This window comes from Ahaetulla prasina, chromosome 4 (assembly GCF_028640845.1).
Source record: "Ahaetulla prasina isolate Xishuangbanna chromosome 4, ASM2864084v1, whole genome shotgun sequence".
NCBI classification, from domain to species: domain Eukaryota; kingdom Metazoa; phylum Chordata; class Lepidosauria; order Squamata; family Colubridae; genus Ahaetulla; species Ahaetulla prasina.
In genome coordinates, this window is record NC_080542.1 from 705,794 (window position 1) to 730,869 (window position 25,076).

General features: G+C 55.4%; 1 protein-coding gene across 7 annotated transcripts in view; it reads left to right on the forward strand.

Moving 5' to 3' along the window:
- GIGYF1 (GRB10 interacting GYF protein 1) overlaps window positions 1-23,223 on the forward strand; it is a 30,876-nt gene extending 7,653 nt beyond the window's left edge. Inside the window, exons 2-28 of one of the 7 annotated variants that reach the window (XM_058181132.1) lie at window positions 348-618; window positions 4,057-4,118; window positions 4,309-4,453; window positions 5,253-5,382; window positions 5,680-5,775; window positions 5,862-5,973; window positions 6,060-6,177; window positions 6,264-6,304; window positions 6,435-6,644; window positions 7,039-7,268; window positions 8,024-8,186; window positions 8,276-8,485; window positions 8,589-8,731; window positions 11,412-11,571; window positions 11,669-11,835; window positions 13,783-13,916; window positions 14,144-14,251; window positions 14,436-14,536; window positions 14,736-14,818; window positions 14,921-15,019; window positions 15,700-15,822; window positions 15,922-16,104; window positions 16,825-17,000; window positions 17,100-17,260; window positions 17,414-17,576; window positions 17,814-17,959; window positions 18,518-23,223. In XM_058181132.1, the coding sequence (XP_058037115.1) occupies window positions 4,419-4,453; window positions 5,253-5,382; window positions 5,680-5,775; window positions 5,862-5,973; window positions 6,060-6,177; window positions 6,264-6,304; window positions 6,435-6,644; window positions 7,039-7,268; window positions 8,024-8,186; window positions 8,276-8,485; window positions 8,589-8,731; window positions 11,412-11,571; window positions 11,669-11,835; window positions 13,783-13,916; window positions 14,144-14,251; window positions 14,436-14,536; window positions 14,736-14,818; window positions 14,921-15,019; window positions 15,700-15,822; window positions 15,922-16,104; window positions 16,825-17,000; window positions 17,100-17,260; window positions 17,414-17,576; window positions 17,814-17,959; window positions 18,518-18,570 (3,345 nt within the window). In that variant the 5' untranslated portion in view covers window positions 348-618; window positions 4,057-4,118; window positions 4,309-4,418 and the 3' untranslated portion in view covers window positions 18,571-23,223. Of the gene's footprint in view, window positions 1-347; window positions 619-660; window positions 772-4,056; window positions 4,119-4,308; window positions 4,454-5,252; window positions 5,383-5,679; window positions 5,776-5,861; window positions 5,974-6,059; window positions 6,178-6,263; window positions 6,305-6,434; window positions 6,645-7,038; window positions 7,269-8,020; window positions 8,187-8,275; window positions 8,486-8,588; window positions 8,732-11,411; window positions 11,572-11,668; window positions 11,836-13,782; window positions 13,917-14,143; window positions 14,252-14,435; window positions 14,537-14,735; window positions 14,819-14,920; window positions 15,020-15,699; window positions 15,823-15,921; window positions 16,105-16,824; window positions 17,001-17,099; window positions 17,261-17,413; window positions 17,577-17,813; window positions 17,960-18,517 lie in introns of those variants that run through there. The other 6 variants (XM_058181130.1, XM_058181133.1, XM_058181134.1 and 3 more) reach the window with 6 other exon arrangements.
- The last annotated feature ends 1,853 nt before the right edge of the window (window positions 23,224-25,076 follow it).

Below are 25,076 nucleotides of genomic sequence, written 5' to 3' on the forward strand. Positions count from 1 at the left end.
TTCCTTTCATGCCCAAGGCGGAACTCGAACTCACGGTCTCTTGCTTTCCAGCTGGCGCCTTATCTACTAGACCAGCCTGGCTCTCTTTGCTTTTGCTCTGATGGAAAAGCTGGCAAAAGAGAGAGGTGAAATATAACATTCTGGGTAGGCGCCATTTAATGTCAGGCGTGCTCGTTGGGTCCTCCCTCGGTCACTTTCCATGGCTGCTCTTGAGAAACAGGGTGTGGGGTTGTCTCCCCTTCGGCTCTCTCCAGCCTTCTTCCTCCTCTCGCAGGGGCCAACCAGCCAGCCAGTGCACAGGGTAGGGTCCCTCTGCCATTTTAACGCCGGTCTCTCCTCTTTTCCAGAGTGTTCCTTTGACGGGAGTCGAGCCGCTGGGCTTCGTCCTCAGGGGGGCCAAGCCAAACCACTTTCTTCTCCGGCCACCCCAGGCTCCGGAAGCCGCTTCGGTGGGATCGTGCCTGCTGAGGGAGGAGGAGGCTGACCCACCCTCCCTGCCTCCTTCCTTCCTTCCTTCCTTCCTTCCTTCCTTCCTTCCTTCCTTCCTTCCTTCCCTTGCTCTTTCTGTCAGCTTCCCTCCTCCTGCCAAGGGCAGCACCTGCGCACGGGCTCCGTCGGGTGAGTGGCCAGGTCTGGGTCAGAGGGGACCTGGGATGATGACGGTCGCTTCCACAGAGGAGCTGCACTCAGCAGTGGCTTCAGTCCCCGCCTCCGTGTGACTTGTGGTGGGCCAGCCAGGAATGCAAAAGGCCCCAGGATGGTGGAATGCAGGTAGTCCTTGACTTACGACCACAATTGGGCCCAAAATGTCAGCGGCTGTTAAGTAAATTTTGCCCTGCTTTCACAACCTCTCTTGCCACCGTTATTAAGTGAAGCATTGCAGTTAAGTTAGTAGCACTGTTTTTTTTTTGTTTTGTTTACATTTTTGTTTACATTTATACCCCGCCCTTCTCCAAAGACTCAGGGCGGCTTACAGTGTATAAGGCAATAGTCTCATTCTATTTGTATATTTTTACAAAGTCAACTGTTGTTAAGCCAATCTGGCTCCCCCATTGACTTGGCTTGTCAGAAGGTCACAAAACGGAGATCACGTGGCCCTGGGACACTGCCACCGTCGTAAACGCAAAGCAGTTGCCAGGGGTCCAAATTTTGATCCGGTGACCGTAGGCACGCTGCCACTGTGTGAAAAACGGTCGTAAGTCACTTTTTTCAGTACCCTTGTAACTTCCAACGGTCGCTAAATGACTGGTTGTAAGCCAAGGACCACCCGTACCGAGAATCTCTGGAGGGTGCAGGCTGGAAGCAGCCTTCACACACACACACACCCCATGAACCCCGGTTACCTTTCCTCTTGGAAAAAACCAGTGGGATTTATTTTGGTCTCTCTTATCTTGATTTCCCCCCCCTTTTTTTTGAGATAAGTGATAGGTGAGGTCGCTTGCCAGTTAAAAATAGCTCTGGGAATAAAACGGATCATAAAAGAATTAACACCAAGGTGGGGCTCAGGTGACGTTCCTGCTGTTCTGGCCCAGCCTCAGCACAAGCAAGAAAGAGACTCTGGTCACGAAACCCCCCCCATCTTTATTTACCTCTTGTGATTTAATGGCATCCACCCACCGGAAAGTCCAGGCAAGAGTCCTTCAAGGAGTTAACGGCAGTAACAGACCTTATCAGTTCCTTGATATGAGCTCCCAGCCGAAAGGCTGCAAATTAAGTTCTGGCAAGCAGTCTTTGGGGCACAAAACACCATGAGCAAAATCTTCAGAAATACGAACTATTGTCTCCTATGACAACCACTCCCCTTTCCTTCTATTTATTCCCCTGCCAGGGAGGGGCAATTCAGCATCCACATATGCTTTGCTTCCCAAGTCGACTCCTTATCCTCCATTGTTCTCCTCTCCTAACTGCTCTGCGCATATGTGCATCTGGAACAGGCCCCAGCTATTCTTCCTCCTCACTCATCTCAGCCTCCAAAGGCAGTTGCCTCTCCGGTGGCTGGGAAACGTTGGACGGCCCTCGCTCTATCTCTGTGTCTGACACAGAGCATCCGCAAGAGCCTTCCCCAGACTCCAGCACTGAATGAATGAATGAATGAATGAATATGAATGAATGAATGAATGAATGAATATGAATATTTTAATTTGTATACCGCCCTTCTCCCGAAGGACTCAGGGCGGTGAACAGGCAGATAAAATACAGATATACACAATAGTTAAAACATCCCTTAAGAAACTGATTTAAATTTGCCCAAATATTAAAATAACATACACCCCCATAAAATTACAAAACTTTAAAAACCCATCAAATTCAATTAAATTAAAATTTAAAAGTAAAAATCAAGCTAGTCCAGCCATATGAAATAAATAGGTTTTAAGTTCGTGGCGAAAGGTCCTAAGGTCAGGTAGTTGTCGGAGCCCGAGGGGAAGTTCGTTCCACAGGGTAGGAGCCCCCACAGAGAAGGCCCTCCCCCTGGGGGCCGCCAGTCGACACTGTTTGGCTGACGGCACCCTGAGGAGTCCCTCTCTGTGGGAACGCACCGGACAATGGGAGATAGAAGCCGGCAGTAGGCGGTCCCGTAGATAGCCCGGTCCTAAGCCATGGAGCGCTTTAAAGGTGGTAACCAATACCTTGAAGCGCACCCGGAAAACAACAGGTAGCCAGTGCAGTCTGTGCAGGATAGGTGTTACGTGGGAGCTCCGAACCTCTCCCTCAATAACCCGCGCAGCCGCATTCTGGACTAGCTGAAGTCTCCGATTGCTCTTCAAGGGGAGCCCCATGTAGAGAGCATTGCAGCAGTCCAGACGAGAGGTAACGAGAGCATGAGTGGCCGTGCATAGGGCATCCCGGTCCAGGAAGGGACGCAACTGGCGGATCAGGCGAACCTGATAAAAAGCTCTCCTGGAGATGGTCGCCAAATGATCTTCAAAGGACAACCGACCATCCAGGAGCATGCCCAAGTTGCGTACTTCTCCATCGGGGCCAACGACTCGCCCCCAATGGACAGCCACATCTGCAGCTGACTGTACCGAGGTGCCGGCATCCACAGCCACTCCGTCTTGGAGGGATTAAGTTTGAGCCTGTTTCTCCCCATCCAGACCCGTACGGCTTCCAAACACCGGGACAGCACTTCGACAGCTTTGCTGGGGTGGCCTGGGGTGGACAAGTACAGCTGAGTGTCATCAGCGTACAGTTGGTATCTCACCCCAAAGCCACTGATGATCTCACCCAGCGGCTTCATATAGATGTTGAACAGGAGGGGTGAGAGAATCGACCCCTGCGGCACCCCACACATGAGGCGCCTCGGAGTTGATCTCTGCCCCCCTGTCAACACCGTCTGCGTCCGGTCAGCGAGGTAGGAGGAGAACCACCGATAAACGGTGCCTCCCACTCCCAACCCCTTCAACCGGCGCAGCAGGATACCATGGTCAATGGTATCGAAAGCCGCTGAGAGATCTAATAGGACCAGGGCAGAGGAATAACCCCTATCCCTGGCCCTCCAGAGATCATCCACCAACGCGACCAAAGCTGTCTCCGTACTGTGACCGGACCGGAAGCCGGACTGGAACGGGTCTAGATAGACAGATTCCTCCAGTTACTGGGGTAGCTGACATGCCACCACACACTCTACAACCTTCGCCGTAAAGCGAAGATTGGAGACTGGCCGGTAATTTCCTAAAATAGCTGGGTCCAGGGAAGGCTTCTTGAGGAGGGGTCTCACCACCGCCTCTTTCAAGGCAGCGGGAAAGACCCCCTCCCGCAAAGAAGCATTTGCAATCCCCTGGAGCCAGCTATTTTGGCCCAAGTTCCTCCCCACCCTCCCCATTGTCCAAGTCCGGGCCACAACACCTGGTGCCACCCTGACTTCAGGGCAGTCACCTAAAGCATGTAACGCTTCTCTGACAAAAAAAAGAAGAACCTTCAGGTGTCCTGCAGGCAGTGACTGATGGGTCTCTGTCTCTACCATTGCTGTTCTCTGCCCAGGCCCAGCTTGTTTTGCTCACTTGTCTCGCAGCTCCAGGTTGGCATCGTTCATTGGTGTCCTTTCCTCTTTTGTAGGTCCTGGGTGGTTTCCTAACCCTCCCCCAGCCAGAGGGAGAGAGTCACGGGCAAGTTTTAAGGTACGTTAGGAGGGCAGGCCCCCCTCCTTAAGAACGGCATTTACTCCAACTGACCGATGGGCTCCGTGCCATTGTCCCCTCCCGCCCAAGTGATGGGCTCTTCCCAGGGACCAGGCTGCCCCCTTTTCCCTCTGGGGTCCCTCGAGAAACGGGGTGCGGCGGTAGCAACCTCTCTGCCTTTCCCTTGAAGATCTCGGCTGTTGCTTGGGCTGCCTCCGGCTCTTGGGGGGTCTCCCAGGGCATTGAGGAAGAGAGCGGAGGACGTCGCAGCCGGCCAGAGAGCCGCCCCAGGACAGGAGGATGGCCGCTGAGATGCTGAACTTCGGGCCAGAATGGTGAGAGGGGCAGTGAAGGGCCAGCCCTACAGAAAGAGGGCGTGGGGGGGGGCAGAGGTCCAGACCCCCAAGGGAGCTCTTGTCCTGGAAATGGCCGCTTAAGACTTTCTGGGTGGTGTCAACAGCCTGGTCTTTGCAGGATCCCCAGGACCAAAGTCTGATTCTTCCAAGCTTTTGGACTCTTGAGAGACAGGTTTCCCTGAGGATGGGCTCCGGCACAAGTCCAGTTAAAATAGAATAGAGCGGGAAGGGACGTTGGAGGTCTTCTAGTCCAGCCCCCTACTCAGGAAGGAGACCCTGCACCATTTCAGACAAGTGGCTTTCCAGCCTCTACTTAAAAGCCTCCACTGATGGAGCTCCCACGATTTCTGGTGCCTGGCTGTTCCACCCGTTAATCGTGCTCACTGTGAGGAAGCTTCCCCTTAAAGTTCAAAAGCTGGGAAGATGAAACCTCTGGTCCTGGGGATCAGCTCCGATTGGATCTGCCACATTATCCTGGGACACGTAAATTCGCCTTAAATTCGTTTGAGGATTTGTTTGAACAGGGCAGGCAAGAGGAACGGAGGCCCCTCCTGTTGCCTTTCCCTCTTCTGCTATCTGGCCAGGAGTCCCGAGTCCCTGAAGGGGCCCTTCTGTACCTCCACCCTCTGGCTGCCCCCTGGCTCGTCTTGCCATGCCACGTTGCCCCCTGCTGGCAGGCTGCCAAGCCCTGGGCTGGGCAAATCTGGCTGCCCACTCCTCTCCTCCTCCTCTTCCTCCTCCTCCTCTCTGGTCTCACGCTGGCCTTCTCCTCCCGCAGGCTTCGCGCACTCTCCAGTGGGGGGAGCGTGGTTTCCCCGCCATCCTCCCCTGCCATGCCAAAGTACAAACTAGCCGAGTACCGATATGGGCGGGAAGAGATGCTAGCACTTTACGTCAAAGACAATAAGGTGAGCCTGGGAGCCCCAACAACTGGCCATAGATGCTCGGGGACTGGGCCCGGCCGTGGCTGGGGAGCCAGTCTCTGGGCTGGGTACGGGAGGGGCACCACAGCCCTGAGGGAGCCCCGGGCAGAGTGCTGGTGCCAAGAGGGCACACTGTCGCTGGCACAGAGCCATGGACCATGGCTGGCCGGCTGAGGAATTCTGGGAGTTGAAGTCCACAAGTCGTAAAGTTTCCAAGTTTGTAGACCCCCTGCTCTCGGTCACACAAGGGGTCACGGTTCTGCTCCCCACTCCTCCTGGCAGGTCCCTGACGAAATCCAAGACCGGGAATTCTCCGCCATCCTGGAGGAGGACCCACTGCAGCCCCTGGCGTTGGTGCCGTTGACCGAAGAAGAGCAGGTGAGTTGGGGGCTGCCGCCCTGGGAGGGGCCCGGCCAGGAGGCGCCTTTCCCTCTCTCACCGCCTTTTCCTTCGGGCTCCTCCAGCGGAACTTCTCCATGTCCGTGAACAGCGTGGCCGTGCTGAGGCTGATGGGAAAAGGGGCCGGGGTGGCCCCCGCGGGGGTCTCGCGTGGGAGAGGCAGCACGCGGAGCCGAGGTAAGGAGACTCTGGGGGAGGGAGTGGCAGACCCTGAGGGCTGGGCCCTGTGATGTGTCTCCCATCTGGCCCCTCTCCAAAACCAGCAGGCCGCGGGCGAGGCGAGAGCGGCTTTTACCAAAGAAGCATCGAGGAAGCAGAAGGCGGAGCCTTTGGCCGAGGAGGGGTCCGTGAAATCCACCGCAGCCAGAGCTGGGATGACCGGTGCGTAGTAGGGGCTGGACTTTGGACGGGGACGGAGTGGGGCCGGCCTGCCCGTTCCCCACCCTGACGCCCTCCTTTTCTCGCAGAGGGGACCGGCGGTTTGAGAAGCCCATCCGGCGGGAAGGAGGTACGTGTGGGGCAGAGGAGACCCCCGCGGGCACTTTCCCCTCCCCAAGGAGGCTGCAGAGAGCCGGGGGGGGGATTCCCGTTGGGGCTGGGTGCCTCGGGGGAGAGGTGACGGCTGCTCTCTTTCTCAGCCCGGGCCCCCTTTGAGGAGGGGGCTCCCCCCAGCCGCAAAGACTTTGCCCGCTCGGACAGCGACAACTGGCGCACGCTGCGCGAGGAGCACGAGGAGGAGGAAGAGGGCGGCGGCGGTGGTGGCAGCGCAGGGGGCGGGTCAGGAGGAAGCTGGCGGCAGAGCGGGGGGTCCCGGCGAGAGAGCGAGCGATGGCGGTCGGCCAGCCCAGGTGAGCTGCCCGTTGCGTCTCCTTGGGCCTTGTGGGCCCAGCTCCCACGGGAGGGACCCTCCAGCCTCCCTCCTCAGGCGGTCCTCAGATTTCCTTTAGTGACCGTTCAAGGTTACGAGGGCTCTGAAAAACATACACTTACGACGGCTGCAGTGTCCCCGTGGACACGTGATCGAAATCAAAGCACTTGGCAACTGACTCAAATTTACGACGGCTGCCGTGTCCCGGGGTCACGTGATCCCCTTAACAACCGGGTTGCTAACTTTTGAATCAATGGCAGGGATTCGCTTAAGCATTGTGGCAAGAAAGGTCACTTAACAACAGAATCATTGGGCTGAATTGTGGTCGTAAGAGGAGGACTACCTGACCCCCCATCTCCTTGCCTTCTCCCTAGATGGAGGGCCTCGTTCGGCCGGGTGGCGGGAGCACGGCGGGGACGGGCGCCGGCGGAAGTTTGACTTCGACTTCCGGGAACGCGAGGAGGAGCCGCGGGGGGGACGTCGCCATCGGCAGAGCAGCGACAGCTTTGAGGAGGAGAAGGACGGGCTGCCCGAGTGGTGCCTGGAGGACGAGGAAGAGGAGATGGGCACCTTTGACTCCTCGGGGGCCTTCCTGTCGCTCAAGGTAGGGGCTGCCTTCCCGGCCCCCAAGGTGGCGTCTGCAGCCCCTTCCAAAGGGGGGCCTCCTAGTTTGGAGGCGCCAGCTGGGCAGCATCTGGAGTTTTGCTGGTGCCAAGGAAAACTCAAATCAATCAGGCTACAGCCGGAAGGGACCTGGGAGGTCTTCTAGCGTGATGCCCTGCTGAAGCAGGAGGCTGGCCCTACAGCATTTCAGAGAGATAGCCGTCCAGTCTCTTTTTAAAGGCCTCCAGTGATGGAGCACCCAACATTTCTGGTGGCAAGGAGTCCCACTGGTTAATTGTCCTCACTGTCGGGAAGTTTCTCCTTAATTCCAGGCTGCTTCTCTCCTGGATTAGTTTCCATCCATTGTTTCTGGTCCTGCCTTCGGCTGCTTTGGAGAAGAGGTTGACACCCTCCTTTTTGGGGCAGCAGCCCCTCAAAAGTTAGAAAACTGCTACCATATCACCCTTAAGTCCCTTTTTTCATTAACTAGCCAAACCCCAAACCCTGCAACTCTTCTTCATGTATTCTGCCCTCCGTGGGCACGGATGCTGGCAGGAGCTCTCCTGTGGCGTGGCTGTTTCTCCCTTTTGGCAAAAAAGAGTTGTCTTTGCGTGTGGGTGGAACTCAGTTGAGGGCAGCTTAGAGATACCGGCAGTGAACCGGCCAAAGTGGGAGGGGGGAACTTACGAAGCAGGCAGGCTGAGCATGTGGGGCGAAATCCTTCCGAGGCTCCCCTTGTCTCCCCTTCCGCAGAAGAGCCCCAAGGAGTTGGTGTCAGAGGAGCAGGAGCTGAGTTTCCAGCCGCTGCCGGAGGAGCAGGAGGAGCAGGAGGAGCAGCCGCCGGAGGCCAAGGAGGGCAACCCCAGGACCAGCAGAGAGGTGCCCGTCAGCCCGACCGCCGTGGAGAGGGCAGAGAGAGGTGAGGGCAAGGAGGGCACCCGGGAAGGGCGGGGGAGGGGGCAGAGACCGCACCCGGGGTTTGGGATCTGAGGCCTTCCCTCCCTCCAGATCAAAAGGAGCCCCGGACCGGCCCAGAGGAGAAGAAGCTTCCTGCTCCCCCGGGAACCCCCTGGCAGCCCAGCCCTCCCTTCATTCCTCTTGCCGCGACCACCGCCGCTGCCGCCAGCAACTGTGAAACCATCAGGCCGGGGAACTCTTCCAAAGCAGAGAAGCTGGCGCTGCTGTCCTCTGGCAACTCGGACGCAGAGGCAGCGGATGGTAGGTGGCCCTGGCAAGGGTAGAGGGGGCTGAGCGGGAGGAGCTGGGGCTCAGTGCAGGGGGAGCCCGGGCTCTGATGCCCTCTCGTTCTGCACCTGCCCAGGTGACCCGGGCCCTCTCGGCTGCCCAGCCCAGCCCAGTCCGGCTGCTGTCTCTCCCCTTCCCGTGGCCCCGGCTGCTGCTCCTGCTGCTGAGTTCACCCTGGGTGACAACGAGGATGAGGACGGGATGAAGCACCTGCAGCAGGTAAGGAGGTCCAGGTGTTGCAGTGGGGTTTTCCAGCAGAGGGCGGTCTCTCTCCTCCTTCCCTGTGCCAGGAGGGAGGGGCCTTCGCCTGGCATCCTGCAGAACAAGTAGGGAAGCTCTGGGCCGGATAGGAAGGGATGCCAAGGAATTGTAAGCCTCGCGCCCCCTGAGCCACCTTTCCAGGGAGACAGGCAGCATAAATATAGAAATGAAATTTAAAAAATAATGAAATAAAACAAATTAATAACAAAAAACAAAATAGGGGTGGTGGTAGCCAGGATCGCCTCCTGCCCTCTGGTGGATCGTCTGTCCTGCTCTTGAGGGGGGGGCGGGGGGGCATCTCTGCCAGACCTCAAGAACCCTCTTAATCCCTTCCATCAGTTCCAGGTAGTCCTCCATTTAACGACCATAATGGAGCCCGACATTTAGGTTGCTGAGAAATTTGTTAAATGAGTTTTGCCCCACTTTCCTTGCCACGTTCGTTAAGTGAATCGCTGCCATTGTTAAGTTAGTCACATGGTTGTTAAGTGAATCTGGTTTCCCCATTGAAGCGTCTGAATTTTGATCACGTGTCCGTGGGGATGTTAGCAACGGTCGTAAGTGTGAAAAACGGTGATAAGTCACTTTTTTCAGCACTGTTGTAACTCTGAACGGTCGTGGTGTTAAGTGCAGGATTACCTGCATTTTGGTTCTACATTTAGGCCAAAAAACCCCAAAATGCACAGGTACCGGATATATGGTACCTTGCTCAATAGTAGTACCTGTGAGAGGGATCTTGGAGTCCTAGTGGACAACCATTTAGATATGAGCCATCCGTGTGCAGCAGCTGCTAAAAAAGCCAACACAGTTCTGGGCTGCATCAACAGAGGGAGAGAATCAAGATCACATGAAGTGTTAATACCACTTTATAAGGCCTTGGAAAGGCCACACTTGGAATATTGCATCCAGTTTTGGTCGCCACGATGTAAAAAAAGATGTGGAGACTCTAGAAAGAGTGCAGAGAAGAGCAACAAAGATGATTAGGGGACTGGAGGCTAAAACATATGAAGAACGGTTGCAGGAACTGGATATGTCTAGTTCAGGGGTCAGCAACCGACGTCTCTGGAGCCGCATGTGGCTCTTTCATCCCTCTGCTGTGGCTCCTTGTCGCTGGTCGGCCCACACTTGATAGGGCTTTCGGTTAGGACAGGTAGAGGAAAAAGGATGCCCTGCTAGGAGGAGACTCTATGGTGGGGGAACCGGACTTCCGGTCGGCTCCAGAATTGAACAGGGGGAGGGCTTCCAGTTAGGCTATTTGGGGCTCTGAGTGTTTAAGGTTGCTGACCCCTGGTCTAGTTTAATATAAAAGAAGGACTAGGGGAGACACGATAGCGGTGGTCCAGTATCTCAGGGGCTGCCACAGTTGTGAATGCTCCAACACTTATTTATTTATTTTATTTATTTATTTATTTTTCATATTTATATACCGCCCTATCTCCCTAGGGACTCAGGGCGGTTCACAGGCAATTAAAAATACATATAAATACAAACTAAAATAACAATTACAAAACTTATTCTATAGCCGAATTATTAAAAAACAGTATAAATAATAAAAACCCATTTAAAACCAGTAAATTTAAAATCTAATCCAGTCCCGCGCAGATGAATAAGTGTGTTTTAAGCTCGCGATGAAAGGTCCGGAGGTCCGGAAGTTGACGAAGTCCTGGAGGGAGTTCGTTCCAGAGGGTGGGAGCCCCCACAGAGAAGGCCCTTCCCCTGGGTGTCGCCAGACGGCACTGTCGCGCCGACGGCACCCTGAGGAGTCCCTCTCTGTGAGAGCGCACGGGTCGGTGAGAGGTATTCGGTAGCAGTAGGCGGTCCCGTAAACACTGGAAGTTTTTAAGAAGAGATTGGATAACCATTGGTCTGAAATGCTGTAGGGTTTCCTGTCTAAGCAGGGGGTTGGGCTAGAAGACCTCCGAGGTCCCTTCCAACTCATTCTGATTCTGATTCTATTCTATTCTATTCTATTCTATTCTGCTCTACTCTATTCCATTCCATTCCATTCCATTCCATTCTCACCTTCAGACAGTCTCCTCCAAAGGCAGCAAGGGGGGGGTCCCAACTCTGCTTGCCCTCCCTTGCTTGCACCTGGTGTCTCTTTGGAGAAGCCCCAGAGGGTCTCCCTGTTTAAAACTCATTTGGGAATTAAAATAAGCCCCCTCCCCATTCCTGTTATAAGTAGTAACGGTCAAAAACTGACCTGACCGTTACAACTTAATGACTGAAATGGGCAGGCTGCTGATACGTTGGGAGGGAGGGAGGTTGTTCCTCCTGATTCGTTTTATGATTCTCCCCCCCCCCATCTCCCACGGTCATTAAGCAAGTGCTGGTTTTCAGCAAAACCATAATAAAACGTGGCCACGTGAAGGCAGGACGCTGAAAACAGCCGTAAATGTGATGGTTGCTGAATGCCCAAGGGATGAACTTAAGATCCAGGTCGTAAGCCCCCTCCTTGGACTCTGTCTTAACTGTGAACGGTCCCTTAGTGACTGATCATAAATGGAGAACTACCTGAGCGGCTGTTCCCGACTCATCCGCAGCCAAGGTGGATCTCACCTTGGACTCCCCAAGCCTCCTCTCCGTGGGCCTCGTGGCCTCTGGGACCCTAATCCTCCCCCTCGCCCTCTTCTACCTTCAGGAAGCAGAGAAGATGGTGGCCTCCCTGCAGGACAGCTCGCTGGAGGAGGAGCACTTCGGCCAGGCCATCTCTGACCACCGCAACACGGCGGCCGCCTTGCCCCTCTCCCACGAAGCAGCCATGAAGTGGTTCTACAAAGACCCCCAAGGAGAGATCCAAGGTGTGCCCCGCCCTCCCAGTGCCCAGGGGGCTGGAAAGGGTCGACTCTCGGGCTCATTCACGGGCCCTTTCTCTCTCTCTCTCTCTCTCCCTGCCAGGACCCTTCACCACCCAAGAGATGGCAGAATGGTTCCAGGCGGGCTACTTTGCCATGTCGCTCTTGGTGAAGCGGGGCTGTGACGAGGGCTTCCAGCCCCTGGGAGAAGTCATCAAGATGTGGGGAAGAGTGCCTTTTGCGCCCGGTCCATCCCCCCCACCGTTGCTGGTGAGTGTGGATTGGGGGAGGCCTGGGTGGGAGCAGAGGGGCGCCTGGCCTGTTGTCCTAGGTTCCTCATTTGGCAGCTTTATGATACGTGGACTTCAACTCCCAGAATTCCCCAGCCGTCCAGGGTTTAACAGAATTCAGCAGGGAGAGGACAAGAACAAATGTGGCCAGACTTAATTTATTGCAATTTTTCGATAAGGGTAGCTTTCTTCATCAACGGTGGAAATGTGGTAAACATATCTTGACTTCAGCAAAGTGAAAGAAGAGCTGGGTACGGAATTCTGGGAGTTGATTGTTAATATACCAAGGTTGAACACCCCTGCTGTAAAAGTTATTTAAAAAAAAAAACTAGGAAAAAACAATGCCAAAGGATGTCAATTTTATTTATTTATTTATTTATTTTATTAAATTTTTATACCACCCTTCTCCCGAAGGACTCAGGGCGGTGTACAGCCAGAATAAAACCAAAATATATACAATTTAAAACAACATTTAAAAAGAGCAAATTTTAAAGGCTGATTATTAAAATTTAGATTTAAAAATTTAAAAATATTAAAAATACCCAATTTAAAATTCAACACAAATTATGCCAGTCCCGCTTTAATGAATAAATATGTTTTGAGCTCACGACGGAAGGTCCGAAGATCAGGCACTTGACGCAGGCCAGGGGGAAGTTCGTTCCAGAGCGTCGATGCTCCCACAGAGAAGGCCCTACTCCTGGGGGCCACCAGCCGACACTGTTTGGCGGACGGCACCCTGAGAAGACCCTCTCTGTGAGAGCGTATGGGTCGGTGGGAGGCAAAGGGTAACAGCAGGCGGTCTCGTAAGTACCCGGGTCCTAAGCCATGGAGCGCTTTAAAGATATTACCAAAATCTTGAAGCGCACCCGAAAGACCACAGGAAGCCAGTGCAAGCTACGGAGCAGCGATGTCACGTGGGAGCCACGAGCGGCTCCCGTTACTACTCGCGCAGCCGCATTCTGGACTAACTGCAGCCTCCGGGTGCACCTCAAGGGCAGCCCCATGTAGAGAGCATTGCAATAATCCAGCCTAGACGTAACCAGAGCGTGAGTGACCGTGCATAAGGCATCCCGGTCAAGGAAGGGACGCAACTGGCGGACCAAGCGAACTTGGTAAAAGGCTCTCCTGGCGACGGCCGCCAGGTGTTCATCAAAAGACAGCCGTCCATCCAGGAGGACGCCCAAGTTGCGAACCACCTCCTTTGGGGCCACTAACTCGCCCCCAACAGTCAGCTGCGGGTGCAGCTGACTGTACCGGGGTGCTGGCATCCACAGCCACTCCGTCTTGGAGGGATTGAAATTCCCAGGGGTCTGCAAGATGACGGGTGTCAAACTTGCAGCTCGCGACAGTTTTCCCCTTTGCGGAGCTGAGGTGGGCATGGCCTGCGTGTGACACACCCGGCCTGTGGGTTGCCTCTTTGAGACCCCTGTGGCAGGTCCTGTGTATTGGGGCTTGTGAACGTCAACTGCCAGCATTCCCCAGCCCTCAAGGGCTCCCTAGAATTCAGCACGGGTGGGACCAGAACAAATGTAGCTAGACTGTTTTATCGATTGGGACGGTGGGAATGCGGTTGACATAATATATCTGGACTTCAGCAAAGTGACCCAAAAAAAATTTAAAAAATAGCCGGCTGGGGAATTCTGGGAGTTGAAATCCACAAGTCTTAAAGTTGCAGCACTCCTGGTTTAAGGCAGTATGCTCTTTATTGAAGCCATTGGGGGCCACTCTGGTGTGGGACTCGATGCCCCCTTTGTTTAGAGCAATCCTTTCGCGTCTGTCTCTCTCCCCCCCCCCCGCCCCCGATGCTCCAGCTTGGCCGTGGGGCCTTGAAGAAGCCTGGCATTTCTTTCGTTCTGCCTTGGCTTGTGTGGGGAGAGGGAGCTCCAGGGTCCCTTGCAGGGAGCTCCAGGGTCCTTTCTTCATGCAGGGGGTAGGTGACCCCCTCCTCTCGCCCCTCCAGGGAAACATGGACCAGGAGCGCCTGAAGAAGCAGCAGGAACTGGCAGCCGCAGCCATCTACCAGCAGCTCCAGCAACAGCAGCTGCTTCAACTCGTCAACAGGTACGGCCGATCGATGCCCCTTTGGTGGGAAAACGAGCTCCTTCCCCCTGCACCAGGGAGCGCGTCCTCTAGGGCTGCCCCAGGTGGGGCAGGGAGAGGAAGCGGAGGAGCCTGCAGCCAGCGGGGTCTTTCTGGAGGAATGTGGCCGGGGGGGGGGTGTCTCCCCCTCAGCCCCACAAAGGAAGCCTCTGGGCCCCCTGCCTGGCTACTCCGCCTTGGTCTTGCAGCCGGCAATACGCCCAGTGTGCCCTCCAGCAGAAGGTGGCGTCGGGGGATCTGGCCCAGCAGCAGCAGCTGAACACCTTCCTCCAGCAGCTGCAGGCTCTCAAGCCCAGGTGAGGCCCCCGCGACCCCCACCCACCCCTCTCCCCAGGTGGACTCCCCGTTGGGCCTCTCATCGGGGCGGGGGGGCCTCTCTCTGAGGAGTGGCAATTGAGGGAGAGGGAAGCGGGTCTGCCGGGGACATTTGGGGGGGCCTGGGTGGGTTTTACAGCCCCCGCCTTCTCACTTCTCTTCCAGAGCTGGAGAGCAGGGCATGATCCCCTCCATGAACCGATCCATATCTGTGCCAGACACTGGATCCCTCTGGGACACACATACCTCAGCCTCACCGCAAGCAGGTCTCTGACGGGCAGGGGGGGAAACCGGGGGGGGGGGGAGAGAGGGGAATTTCTGCGATCAGGGTTGGGCAGAGGGAGGAAGTGGGGCTTAGGAGGAAAACTCTCTCTCTCTCTCTCTCCCCCTCCCTCCCTCCTTCTCTTCCTCTTCCTCTGCCAAACCTGGGGGTCCCTTCCTGGATAACCTCAATTTCTCCTGCAGGCGGTGAAGCCAGTTTGTGGGATATTCCAATTAATTCTTCAACTCAGGGTCCGATCTTAGAACAACTTCAACTACAACATAAAGTGAGTTGATTCACACGCACCCCTCCCCGAGTGGGCCCTCAGAAGGAGGGGTCCTCCGGGAAGGGCCTCCCCCGTGACCCGCTGTGTCCCCCTCTCCCTCAGCTGCAAGAGCGCCGAGGGGCCGAACTCAGGGCGAAGCGGGACGAGGACGAGCGGAAGCGGCGCGAAGAGGAAGAGCTCTACCGGCGCAAACAGGCAAGGGCAAGTGCCGGGCGGCCCCATGGCCAAGAGGGGACGGGGAGGAGGGAGGAGGGGCTGCACGTGGGGCTGCAGCCGGCGGGCTTGGCCGATTCTGGCCCAGGAGGAGTGAAAATGGGGTGAAAAAAACAGGGTGGGAGCAGTCCCAGGGGGAGGCAGAGGCCTCCAGAGGAGAATCTTTGTAGCTCAGGGTTGAAAGGAGGGGTCCTTGGTGGTCTCTGAGCCTCTTGGAGGGTTCCTTGCAGACGTTTGATGACCCAACTCGGGAACCTCATCAGTGCTAGAAGGGTGTGTATGTGTATGTGTGTGCTTTGAGGGTGGGCAAGACACAACAGTCTGTGTGTTGTTCTTTTTGTTCCCTTTGTGGCGGGTTGATTGCTGCTTCTGCATAGCCTATACGTGTCCTTCATTGATGGCTGACTTGTCAGGGGGCCCACACAGACAGGGAGAGGGACTAGAATGTAAACTGAGAGCAGCAACCCCCCCCCTTCCCTCCTAGCACTGATGTCGTTCCCTAGCTGGGTCGTGAAACGTCTGCAAGAGAACCAGGCAGCTCAGAGAGCAGCAGGGAGCCATCAGGAAGATTCCCGCCTGGCTGGTGGCTTCCTCGGGGAGGGGGCTGGGGAAAGGGGGGAGTCTGCCCGGCCATGAGCAGTGTGGCCTTCCTCCCTCCCTCCCTCCAGCTGCCCTCCTCTTCCTCGTGGGGCCAGCAGTCCGTCAACGCCTCTTCCGGGCAGAGCAGCTTCAGCCTGGCCGACCTGCAGAAGCTGGGAGACACTCGGGCCTGCAGGGAACTGCGGGAGGAGGTTAGCCCAGCCCCCTCCGGCCTCCCCCACCCCAGGGGCCTCGAGTGCCGGAGACCCTTGCCCATCTCTCCCTCTCCCTCCTTCCTCCTCCTCCTCCAGTGCCGCCATCAGGAGATGCTGCAGAAACTCCTCCAGCAGCAGCAGCAGCAGCAGCAGAGCACGCAGCCCCTCTGGGGGGGCCTGGCCAAGCAGAGCCCCTCCCTGAAGGCCCTGCTGGAGTTACAGCAGGAGAGCGAGAGGCACCTGCAGAAGCCGCCCCAAACCCGGCCTCAGCAGCGAGCGGTGAGCGACCCCTGGACAAGCAGAGCGGCTTTCGGGGAAACTGGCATAATAGTGTTGAATTTTAAATTTGGGGTTTTGCTAATATTTTAAAATTTTAAAATCTAAATTTTTAATTATCAGCCTTTTATAATCTGCTATGTTTTAAATGTTGTTTTAATTGTATATATTTTGTGTTTTATCTTTGGCTGTACACCGCCCTGAGTCCTTCGGGAGAAGGGCGGTATAAAAATTTAATTAATTAATTAATTAATTAATTAATTAATTAACAAATAAACAAACAAACAAACAGTCTCCCCGTAGCTTCTCCGGGAAGGAGCCCAGTCCCTGGACTCCCCTCTCTGAGTCAGCACTCAGCTTCCCTCCCCCCACTGGTCTCCTGACCTGGTCCCACACCGTCCACCCCCCCACCCCACCCCCATACTCCTGCTTGCAGCCCCCCCCTCCGGGTCACGAGGGCCTTGCACCCGAGGCCAGCCCCCCCCCCCTTTACCAAGCAGGTGTGTGCTTTAAGGACGGGAACCCTTTCAGGGCCTGCAGAGACCGGGGGGGGGGGGCTCAGGGAGCCCTACCTGGGGGTCCGGAGGCCCTTTGGAGGAGAAGAGGGGGGTGAAGGCTGACCCCTGGGCTTCCCGCTTCGGGGGTGCAGCTTTTCTCCCTCCCGGCCCAGATGGATGTCCTCAAAGGCTCCGGGTGACCCGTTTCTCTTTTCTGCCCTGCTAGCACGGCGGACACGGCCTGAGCAGCCTCTCCTCTCAGTGGGCTTCGGACGTGGGTTCGCTGTGGGGGGGCCACGACAAGGCCAGCACCCTCGGCCTCTGGGAGGAGAGCATGAAGGGCCCCGGGCCCCTGGCCCGCAACCTGGGCTTGAGGAACAGCCGGAGCAGCCCCTCCCTAGGGTGAGTCTGCCTGCCGGGGATGGGGGTGGACCGCCCAGGTGCCCCCCCCCCTTACACACACTCATTCTCTCTCCCCCCCCCGGCCTCTCTCTCTCTCAGGGACGCTTACTCGGTCTCCAGCCGGCAGAGCAGGAAGAAAACGGACGAGGAGGAGAAGCTGCTGAAGCTGCTGCAGGGCATCCACAAGGCTCCCCAGGACGGCTTCACCCAGTGGTGCGAGCAGATGCTACACGCCCTCAACGCTTCCAGCAGCCTCGATGGTACCTTTGGGGGGTGGGAGGGGTCTCCGAGGGGAAGGGGTGGGGCTTTCAAAGCCACAGGGGGGTTCCTGGGGGGGGGTTGCCGGTCTTCATCCCCCCCTCCTTCTCTCCTCCCTGCCTTGTGCCCCCCTCCAATCGACTTCTCTCCCCCAGTGCCCACCGTGGTCGCTTTCCTGAAGGAGATGGAGTCGCCCTACGACGTTCACGACTGCATCCGCTCCTGCCTGGGAGACACCCTGGAAGCCAAAGAGTTTGCAAAACAGTTCCTAGAGCGCCGTGCCAAGCAGAGAGCCAATCAGCAGCGGCAGCAGCAGCAGCAGGGGGGGGGCACCTGCCAGGGACAGAGGAAGGGGGGGCAGGCCCACAGGTGGCAGCCTTTGGTTTCCTTTGGGGGGGGCTCCGTCCATACGTGGAGCTGAGCCACCTCGGTTCCTTCGGGTGGGCCCTGGCACGGAAGTCTGCCCTCCCCCCCCTTCCCCCTCCTGGCCCTCGGGCTGCTCCAAGGACCCCCAGGCCCCACGTAGCAACGTCTCCCCCTTTGCCCCCCCCCTCCGCAGGAGGCCTCGTGGCTCAGCTCCAGCGGCCTGCAGTCGCTCTTCCAGGCCAACCACAGCCCCAAACCGCCATCCTTCGAGAACAGCCAAGCCGTGAAGATCAAGAGGCGCCCCGTGATGCTGCATGCAGACCCCAGCATCCTGGGTGAGCAAGGGGGGGGGGGCTGCTTCTGGGGAATTTGGGAGTGGGGGCGCTTGGTTGGGAGGAGCGGGTGGCAGCCGAGAGATGGTGGGGCAGCTGCTCCCTCTGGGCGTTTCTCTCCACGCCACAGACAACTCGATGCGGGACCGTTCGGTTTAATTATTTAAAACAGTTCAAATGCCATGGCCTCGAGGTGGAGCTCTCGCCTCACAATCAGGAGGCTGTGAGTTCGATCCTAGGTGGAGGCCGATATTTCTCTCTCTGGCCGCACTGAAGATATATCTGCCGAACAAAACTCCGCATTGGCAACAAGAAGGGCATCCAGCCAGTAAAACACTCAGCTAGCTCCATCCAGTTGCCCAGACTTCACCTCGCAAGGGATTATGGGGTCGTTAAATGAAGATGATGAGTTAAAAAAATGATTTTAATTTTTGCCATTCACACTTCAATTTTGTCCGTGCTTTGCCATCCTTTAATGATTCTATTCCACGGTTACTTCGCTCTTATTGCAACTCTGGTCCCGTGGCGAGCTGTGCTTGACTCCGTGCTCCTTCCTTGCAGGCTACGCTCTTCATGGCGCCTCCAGCGAGCTGGAAACTGTGGAGGACTACTGAGCCCCTCCCTCCCTCCCTCCCTCCCGCCGTGGGACGTCCGTCCTCCCTGCCGCTGCTGCCTTGATCTCACCCATTTCAGTTCCAGCTGAGTGTGCCCTGCTGGAGGGTCCCCGAGGCAGGGCTGGGGGCCACGGGGGCCCCTGGCAAGTGAGCGTGAGGATCAGCTGGGCCAGGCCAGACCGGAAGGAAGGCTGTTGCGCACTTCATTCCTTAAAAAAAAGCACCTTAAACAACGCCCTCTTCTTCTGCCATGCACTTTATCCGAACTTTCGTTGTTTTGTTTTTTACAGTGACTTGTTACAGATTGAGGAAAAAAAAAGGAAAAAAAAAATTTTTTTTTTGAAATTGTGAAAGATTTTTTTTAAAAAAAAAAAGCTTAAAAAAACTACAAAAAAGTTTATCTTTTAAAAAAACACTTATTTTTCACATGGGGATATGTTTAAAAATGTGAATGGTAATTTCACAGAAGCTTGATATAAAAAGATTTATAAAAGAAAAAAAAACTTGAAGAAATGCACTTAGAAAAAGGATTTTTTTTAAAAAAAATTGTTTGGATAACTATAGATACAGATGTAAATATTCTTCAGACTTCTCGATCCGCACAGTATATTTTCTCTTACAAAGAGGCCATTTTATAAGAAGAATTTTTGTTTTTGGTTTTGTTGAGTTCTTTTTTTAAGAAAATTGCACAAAAATGCCTCACTCCTCGTTTCCTTTTCTCTACCCCGCCCTGGACGGAACAATTTTCTATTGTGTTTGATTTAAAAAAAAGAAAAACAGAAAAAAAAAACGAAAAAAACAACAACTGCAAAAAGAGGAATCTACACTACTGTTGAAGCGGGTTGCTCCTCCAAGAAGCTGCTTTGATCTCCAAGCCGATCCCGGATTCTGGCATCTCCTCCTGGATCTCCAGGAATCTTCACGGAGCCCCCTCCCTCCTTTCCCCTTCCGGCCGGTTCCTTCCTTTCCTCGTCCGTCCGTCCTTCTACGGAGATGCTCACGGCGGGCAGTTTTTCTCCAACGACCGGCGTGTGGACCGCGCACTTTTTTTCTAACACAGGAAAGCAAACGCCGGATGTTGTGAGTCTACACGTGTCTCTGGGCCCTCCCCGTTTCATGCAGGGATGAGAATCATGAATCGTCCTGCGGGTTTCCCTCCTGTGGCATCCACGGTCGGTCGGAGCTCCCGGTGCACCCAAAGCCAAATTTGAATGTATCCTACTTGGGTGATACTTTTGGCTCCAGGCCTCCCTCCTTCCTCCCCCCCCCCCACCCAGAGTTGTCAGCAATGGTGCTGCTCACCTGGGCACAATTGTTGTGTGAGAGAGCAAGCGAGCGTGGGACTGTTTTTTGAAACGAGCTGGCGAGAGACGTGGTTCTCCCACTCTACGCCGGAGCTGTGATGTTCGTAGCACATTCTCCGTTACCTGAGGGGCTGCTTCCCGATGTGCTCCTCTTCTTCTTTTTTTTTGTCTTTGTCTCTACACAAGCACCTGCTCGGTTTTTGGTTTGTCGCAAGGACCCTTTTTTCACTTACAACCCAGCCGGAGCCCTGGGGATGGGGGCTGCTTTCGACACAGGGTACTCGGAATATTCATGGAGGGTTCGTGCGCTCCTCCGCCTGGCGATCTTGCCGACTTCCGAGGGCTCGACGGACCAGATTGTGCCCTGCGCCCAGGCGCTCTCCTTTCCCGTTGGCCCCCTCCCCTGCCCGCCTGCCAAGATTTCCCCCTTGCAAAGGTGAGAGGACCCGGAAGGCTTCTGGAAGTGGCCCCCATGGCATCTTGTGACAGTGGGGCAGGGACAGGATCTGCACCCTCCCCCCCCCAAACGCGTCTCACAAAAACTCGGCGGCGTGAAGGACTCTGGAGCGCCAGATGCCGCTTTCCTGCGGTGCGTTTTGAGAATGGGGGGGGCAGGGGGGGGGAAGGGGGCACCTTTGGACTGCAGCAGCAGGAGGGGAAACCCCGCCTGGTTGTGACCAAATGCCGAAAAGACTGTTTGGGGGTTTTCCGCCTTACGCCAAGCCAGGTAAGGCCCCCAGCCAGGCCTGATGGATCCTGTGTACATCTGTGTGCGTGTGTCTCTGTCTGTCTGCACATCTGCAAGAGAATCCAATACTGTGATGCTTGGAGGGTCCCTGTTCTGCCAGGCGGACGCAAGTCGAACAGGAAGGGCGAGAGCGGAAGGCTGGTCTTGCTGGGGTGTGCCGGCCCCTCGCCCCCCCTGGCTCTTTGAAGTATTGAGACCCTTGCGGGGGGGGGTCACTGTCCGCAGTCTGCCCCCTCCCCCAGGAGGTGAGCCGGAGCTGGGCGCCTTCCTGCAGCACTGGCTGGGGGCCCAGCGTGGAGTCCCCTTGCCGTGGGCGTCTGTGGGACACGTTGCCACCAGAATGCATGTGCAAAATTGCTCCTCTGCCTGCCTTTGGGCCGGGGCTGCCTCCGACTCAGAAGCCCCCCTCTTAGCCTCCAGCTTTGCTTGCAAATTGGTTTTTGGGGGGTCCTCCCCTTCTCGCTGACTCCCCCCTCTTTATTTTTTTTTTTTGCACCAAACATTGAGGAGGGATGTGAATTGTAATAATCCTAAGACATTTTGTGGTTTTTTTTTTCTGTTTATGTTAATCAAGGTACGGGAAAAGTTTACAAAACAGGCTGATTGTTTTCCGTGGGGGGGGGGGTGTCTCTGTCCTGGGATTGGGGGGCATCCCCCCCACTCAGCCCTGGAAGGTGGTTATAGGGAGGGAGGGAGGGGGGTCCTTTCCCCTTTTGTCATAGAAACCCCTTGTGTGTCCTTCTCTTTTTCAGCCTCTTACGAATTGCGTCGGGATTTTTCCCCGCGAACCGAACAAAAATGGGAAACTTGTGTGTGCAATTTCTGCCTTACTAGTTTTCGAGGAAAAATAATAGGGATGGGGAGGGAAGAGTGTGAAGTTTGTTTTCAGTATTATATAGCTTTTTTTAATATGAAAAAATATATATATCTAGCAATAAGGAGGGAAAGTTTCACCGAGAATTGTTGTAGCACATGCAAAAGCTGGCGTTGAGTTGCGAGGGAGTGGGGGGCTTACCTGGCTGCTGGAACAGGGGGTCCCTGCTTCCACCCGCCCACCCGGGTTGACTTCCGTATCCCATGCTCCACAGCCAGCAGCTTCTGAGTCGGGCCAGTCTGAGTATTAGTACTACTGCTGCCAGTTCCTTTCAGACAATAATGCGTGTAAGAAGAGTTTCCTGTAGCAATTTTTTTCTCCCTCCATTCGTTGAAATTTTGGGGCAACCATTTTTTGGAATGTGACTATGAATGTATACTTGTGTCTGTCTTGGTCCCTTTTCGCAACCATTGGGAGGGTTGTGGGAGGGGGTCTCCAGGGGTGAGGGGTGGGAGGAGGGTTTTAATTTTGAGCTTGGTGTATGCCAGAACAAATAATAGCTCTCGTGCATGTCCAGTTAAGAGAGCCACAGCGAGCGAAGAAGGCAATTACAACGCTATGCAGCCGTCAATGTGGTCTCCGGCTCATCCTTTCCGAGGTGGGGGGCTCTTCCTGGGGTTTCCTCTGAAGGAAAACCTCGCTGCGCCCCCTCCCCTCCCCCAGGCTCCTGGAGAAGTGAGGGGCTCCCCCACTTTTTGCTTGTTCCAAAACTTTGTGACAACTTTTTGTGTGTTTCTGATGCCTTAAAACTGTACCCACAAACTTCTACGGAGGGTCAGACCCAGGGGGCTTCCGCCTGAGGAGACCACTTGGTGAGGAAGACGGAGAGGCTGGACCGAGGCCAGCAGGCGAGAAGCCCTCGGAGCCGGGAAGGAGGCCTGGGAGCCTCGACTGGACGCCTGTCCACATCCACAGCGGCAGCAACGGGAGCCTGGCCTTTACCCTCCCTGGTGTCCCACGCGAAAAGGGCCCAGCCGGCTCGGCCGCCAGCTCCGGCCACCATCTACCTCCCCGCTGCAGCCGCTATTCCCCCAGAGGCAGGCGAGGCCCGGACATTGTCGTGGTCCATCCTTCCCGAGTGTTACAAGAAACTGTGATGGAGGCCCGAGGCCCTGGGGGGTCTCTGAGCTCCTACTGAGAGTGGAAAGATGTTTACAGACTCTTCACCTTTTCCCGGCGCGACTGGCAGGGCCTGGGAGAGGGGCCACAACTTCCTCCCCCCCCCCTCCGCCCCCATCTCGGGTGCCGAATGTTTCCCCACGGACCATCTGCCTGAAAGACTTGTGAGGGGCGTCCCCCCAAGCAGGCTGGCTGCCCACAGGACTTGGCTCTTCTGCCGGAAGACGAAGCCGCAGCCAGACCGGCCGAATTGGACTGCGAGGGGCAGAAGGGGGGGCCTGCCACGGCTCTTCCTCCTTCCGGGTGTGGGGGCCATCCACCTGCCTGCCTGCTGAGGAGGGGCTGGCCAGACCCCGTCTGCTTCTGCGCCTTAAACCGGCGGGGGGGGGGGGGGGCGCCTGCTGGTTGCACGCATGACGGCTTTGCTCTCTTAACCTACATAGAGACTGTTTGGCTTTTGCTAGTGGCAGACTATCCAAAGGGGGCTGGACGAAGAGCCCCTTCCCCTCCTGTACATATCTCCCTATATTTTGCCGCGTGTTTTGTAAATGGTTTTGCTTCCCTCCCTTTGCTCTGCGTGTCTGCAAGGAAATAAAAGCTTAGATGTTGTGGAATTTCCTGGATTTTTTTCTCACACACACACAGAGGAGATAAAGGTAATCCCCAATTTACAACCAGTTTACTGAGCGAAGTTACAAGGGCACCAAAAAAGTGACCTGTGACTGTTGATCACACTTATAACTATAATTATTATTATTAATTAAATTTTTATACCGCTCTTCTCCCGAAGGATTCTTGTAGCATCCCCAACAGTCATGTGATTTACATTCGGATCTTTGGCAACTGACTCGCATTTATGACCGTGCGGTGTCCCAAGGTCACATGATCCCCTTTTGTGACCTTCCAACAAGCAAAGTCAATGGGGAAACCAGATTCGTTTATCCATGCTATTGTGCCTCCCCAAAAATAAGCCCTAACCTGATTTTTTTTTGAGGTGGGCCTAATATAAGCCCTACCCCAAAAATAAGCCTGGGGTAGGCGTGGCCAGCACAAATGAGGGATGGCCGCATCTGTCAGCAGTCGCAGCCTATTGGCCCCTTGGCGTAGTGTAGATAAATCTAAGTGCAGAGGTGGAGGGGGGGGGGGAAGAGAGGTGATTCGGGCATGTTGCATGCGCATGGAAGAGGCAGCACCGGGTGAGACAGGCGATGCTGATGCCCCGGTGCAGCCACGGGACGGAGTAGGCGGTGCATTAATTGCTGTGTTTCAAAGCGCCCCCCGTTTGCAAGCCCGACAAACATGTGAGTCTCTGTCATTTCTCTGGGTGTCTCTGCCCTGGGAAGCTCTAAGCCGTTGCGGCCGTGGGCAGGCAGATGGTGGGAGGGAGCGGCCGGATGGCTATAAAATAAGACATCCCCCAAAATAAGACCTAATGGGTCCTTTGGTCCCCCCCAAAATTGCAAGACCCGGTCTTATTTTGGGGGAAACATGGTAATTTAAAAATTGCAGTGATTCACTTGACAAATATGGCAAGAAATGTTGTAAAATAGGGCAAAACTTAAGTTAACAAATGTCTCAACATGAATTTTGGGCTAAATTGTACCTGCTGCAACCGGTCGGAGGGCCTTTTACTGATCATCTCGTTGGTCTGGGCCAGAGCTGCTGGCATGCAGAGCCCCTTATTGCAAAACTGGGGAGCAGCTACAGCATCAGAATCCCTCCCCCCCCCCCCTCCAATGACTGGTGCTAACCCTTAGCCCTACCTCTCTCTTCTGGCCACTTCAGCAGGAAGGAAAATCAATCCAGGCACAAACAGGGACAGCCAATAAAGAATGGAAAAAAAAGTGGCTCTGAACCAACCCCCATCCCAGGAGGGTTGGACCCCATCACTTTCCTGGCTCCAGTTTTTAAGTCGGGGCTCCCCAAAGGTCGCCATGTAATTGTAGGAAATATCTAGCTCAAGGCTGAACTGCCGGATTGGGGCATTCCTATTTCGCAGCTGGAGCATATCCGCTCTGGGGCGGGCACCGATGATCTTCTCGACCCCCAAGGAAATATCTGGAGGAACAGCCCTCCACTACAAAGAACCCAACACAGCCTGGTCCATTCTGTGTTCTGGACCTACATCTGCCTAGGCGGCCAGTGGGAGAAGGTTTTTTCCCTCCTACCTCCTAAAATGGGTAGATTGCAGAGGAAGGGATTACAAGAGAGTAAATAAGCCACAATGGGCGATACCTATCAAAAGGAATGCATTCTGCCTTTTGGACCGACATCTGCCTAGGAGACCAGTGGGAGAGGATCCACCCCACTGCTCTAGGCCAGGGCCTCCAAACGTGGCCATCTTCTGACTTGTGAACTTCCAACTTTCAGAATTTCTCAGCCAGCCGTGCCTGGTTTCTCCGACCTCCCAGAGCGGAGAGACTGCAGAGGAAGGCCCAGCTCCCCTCAACGAAATCACCGA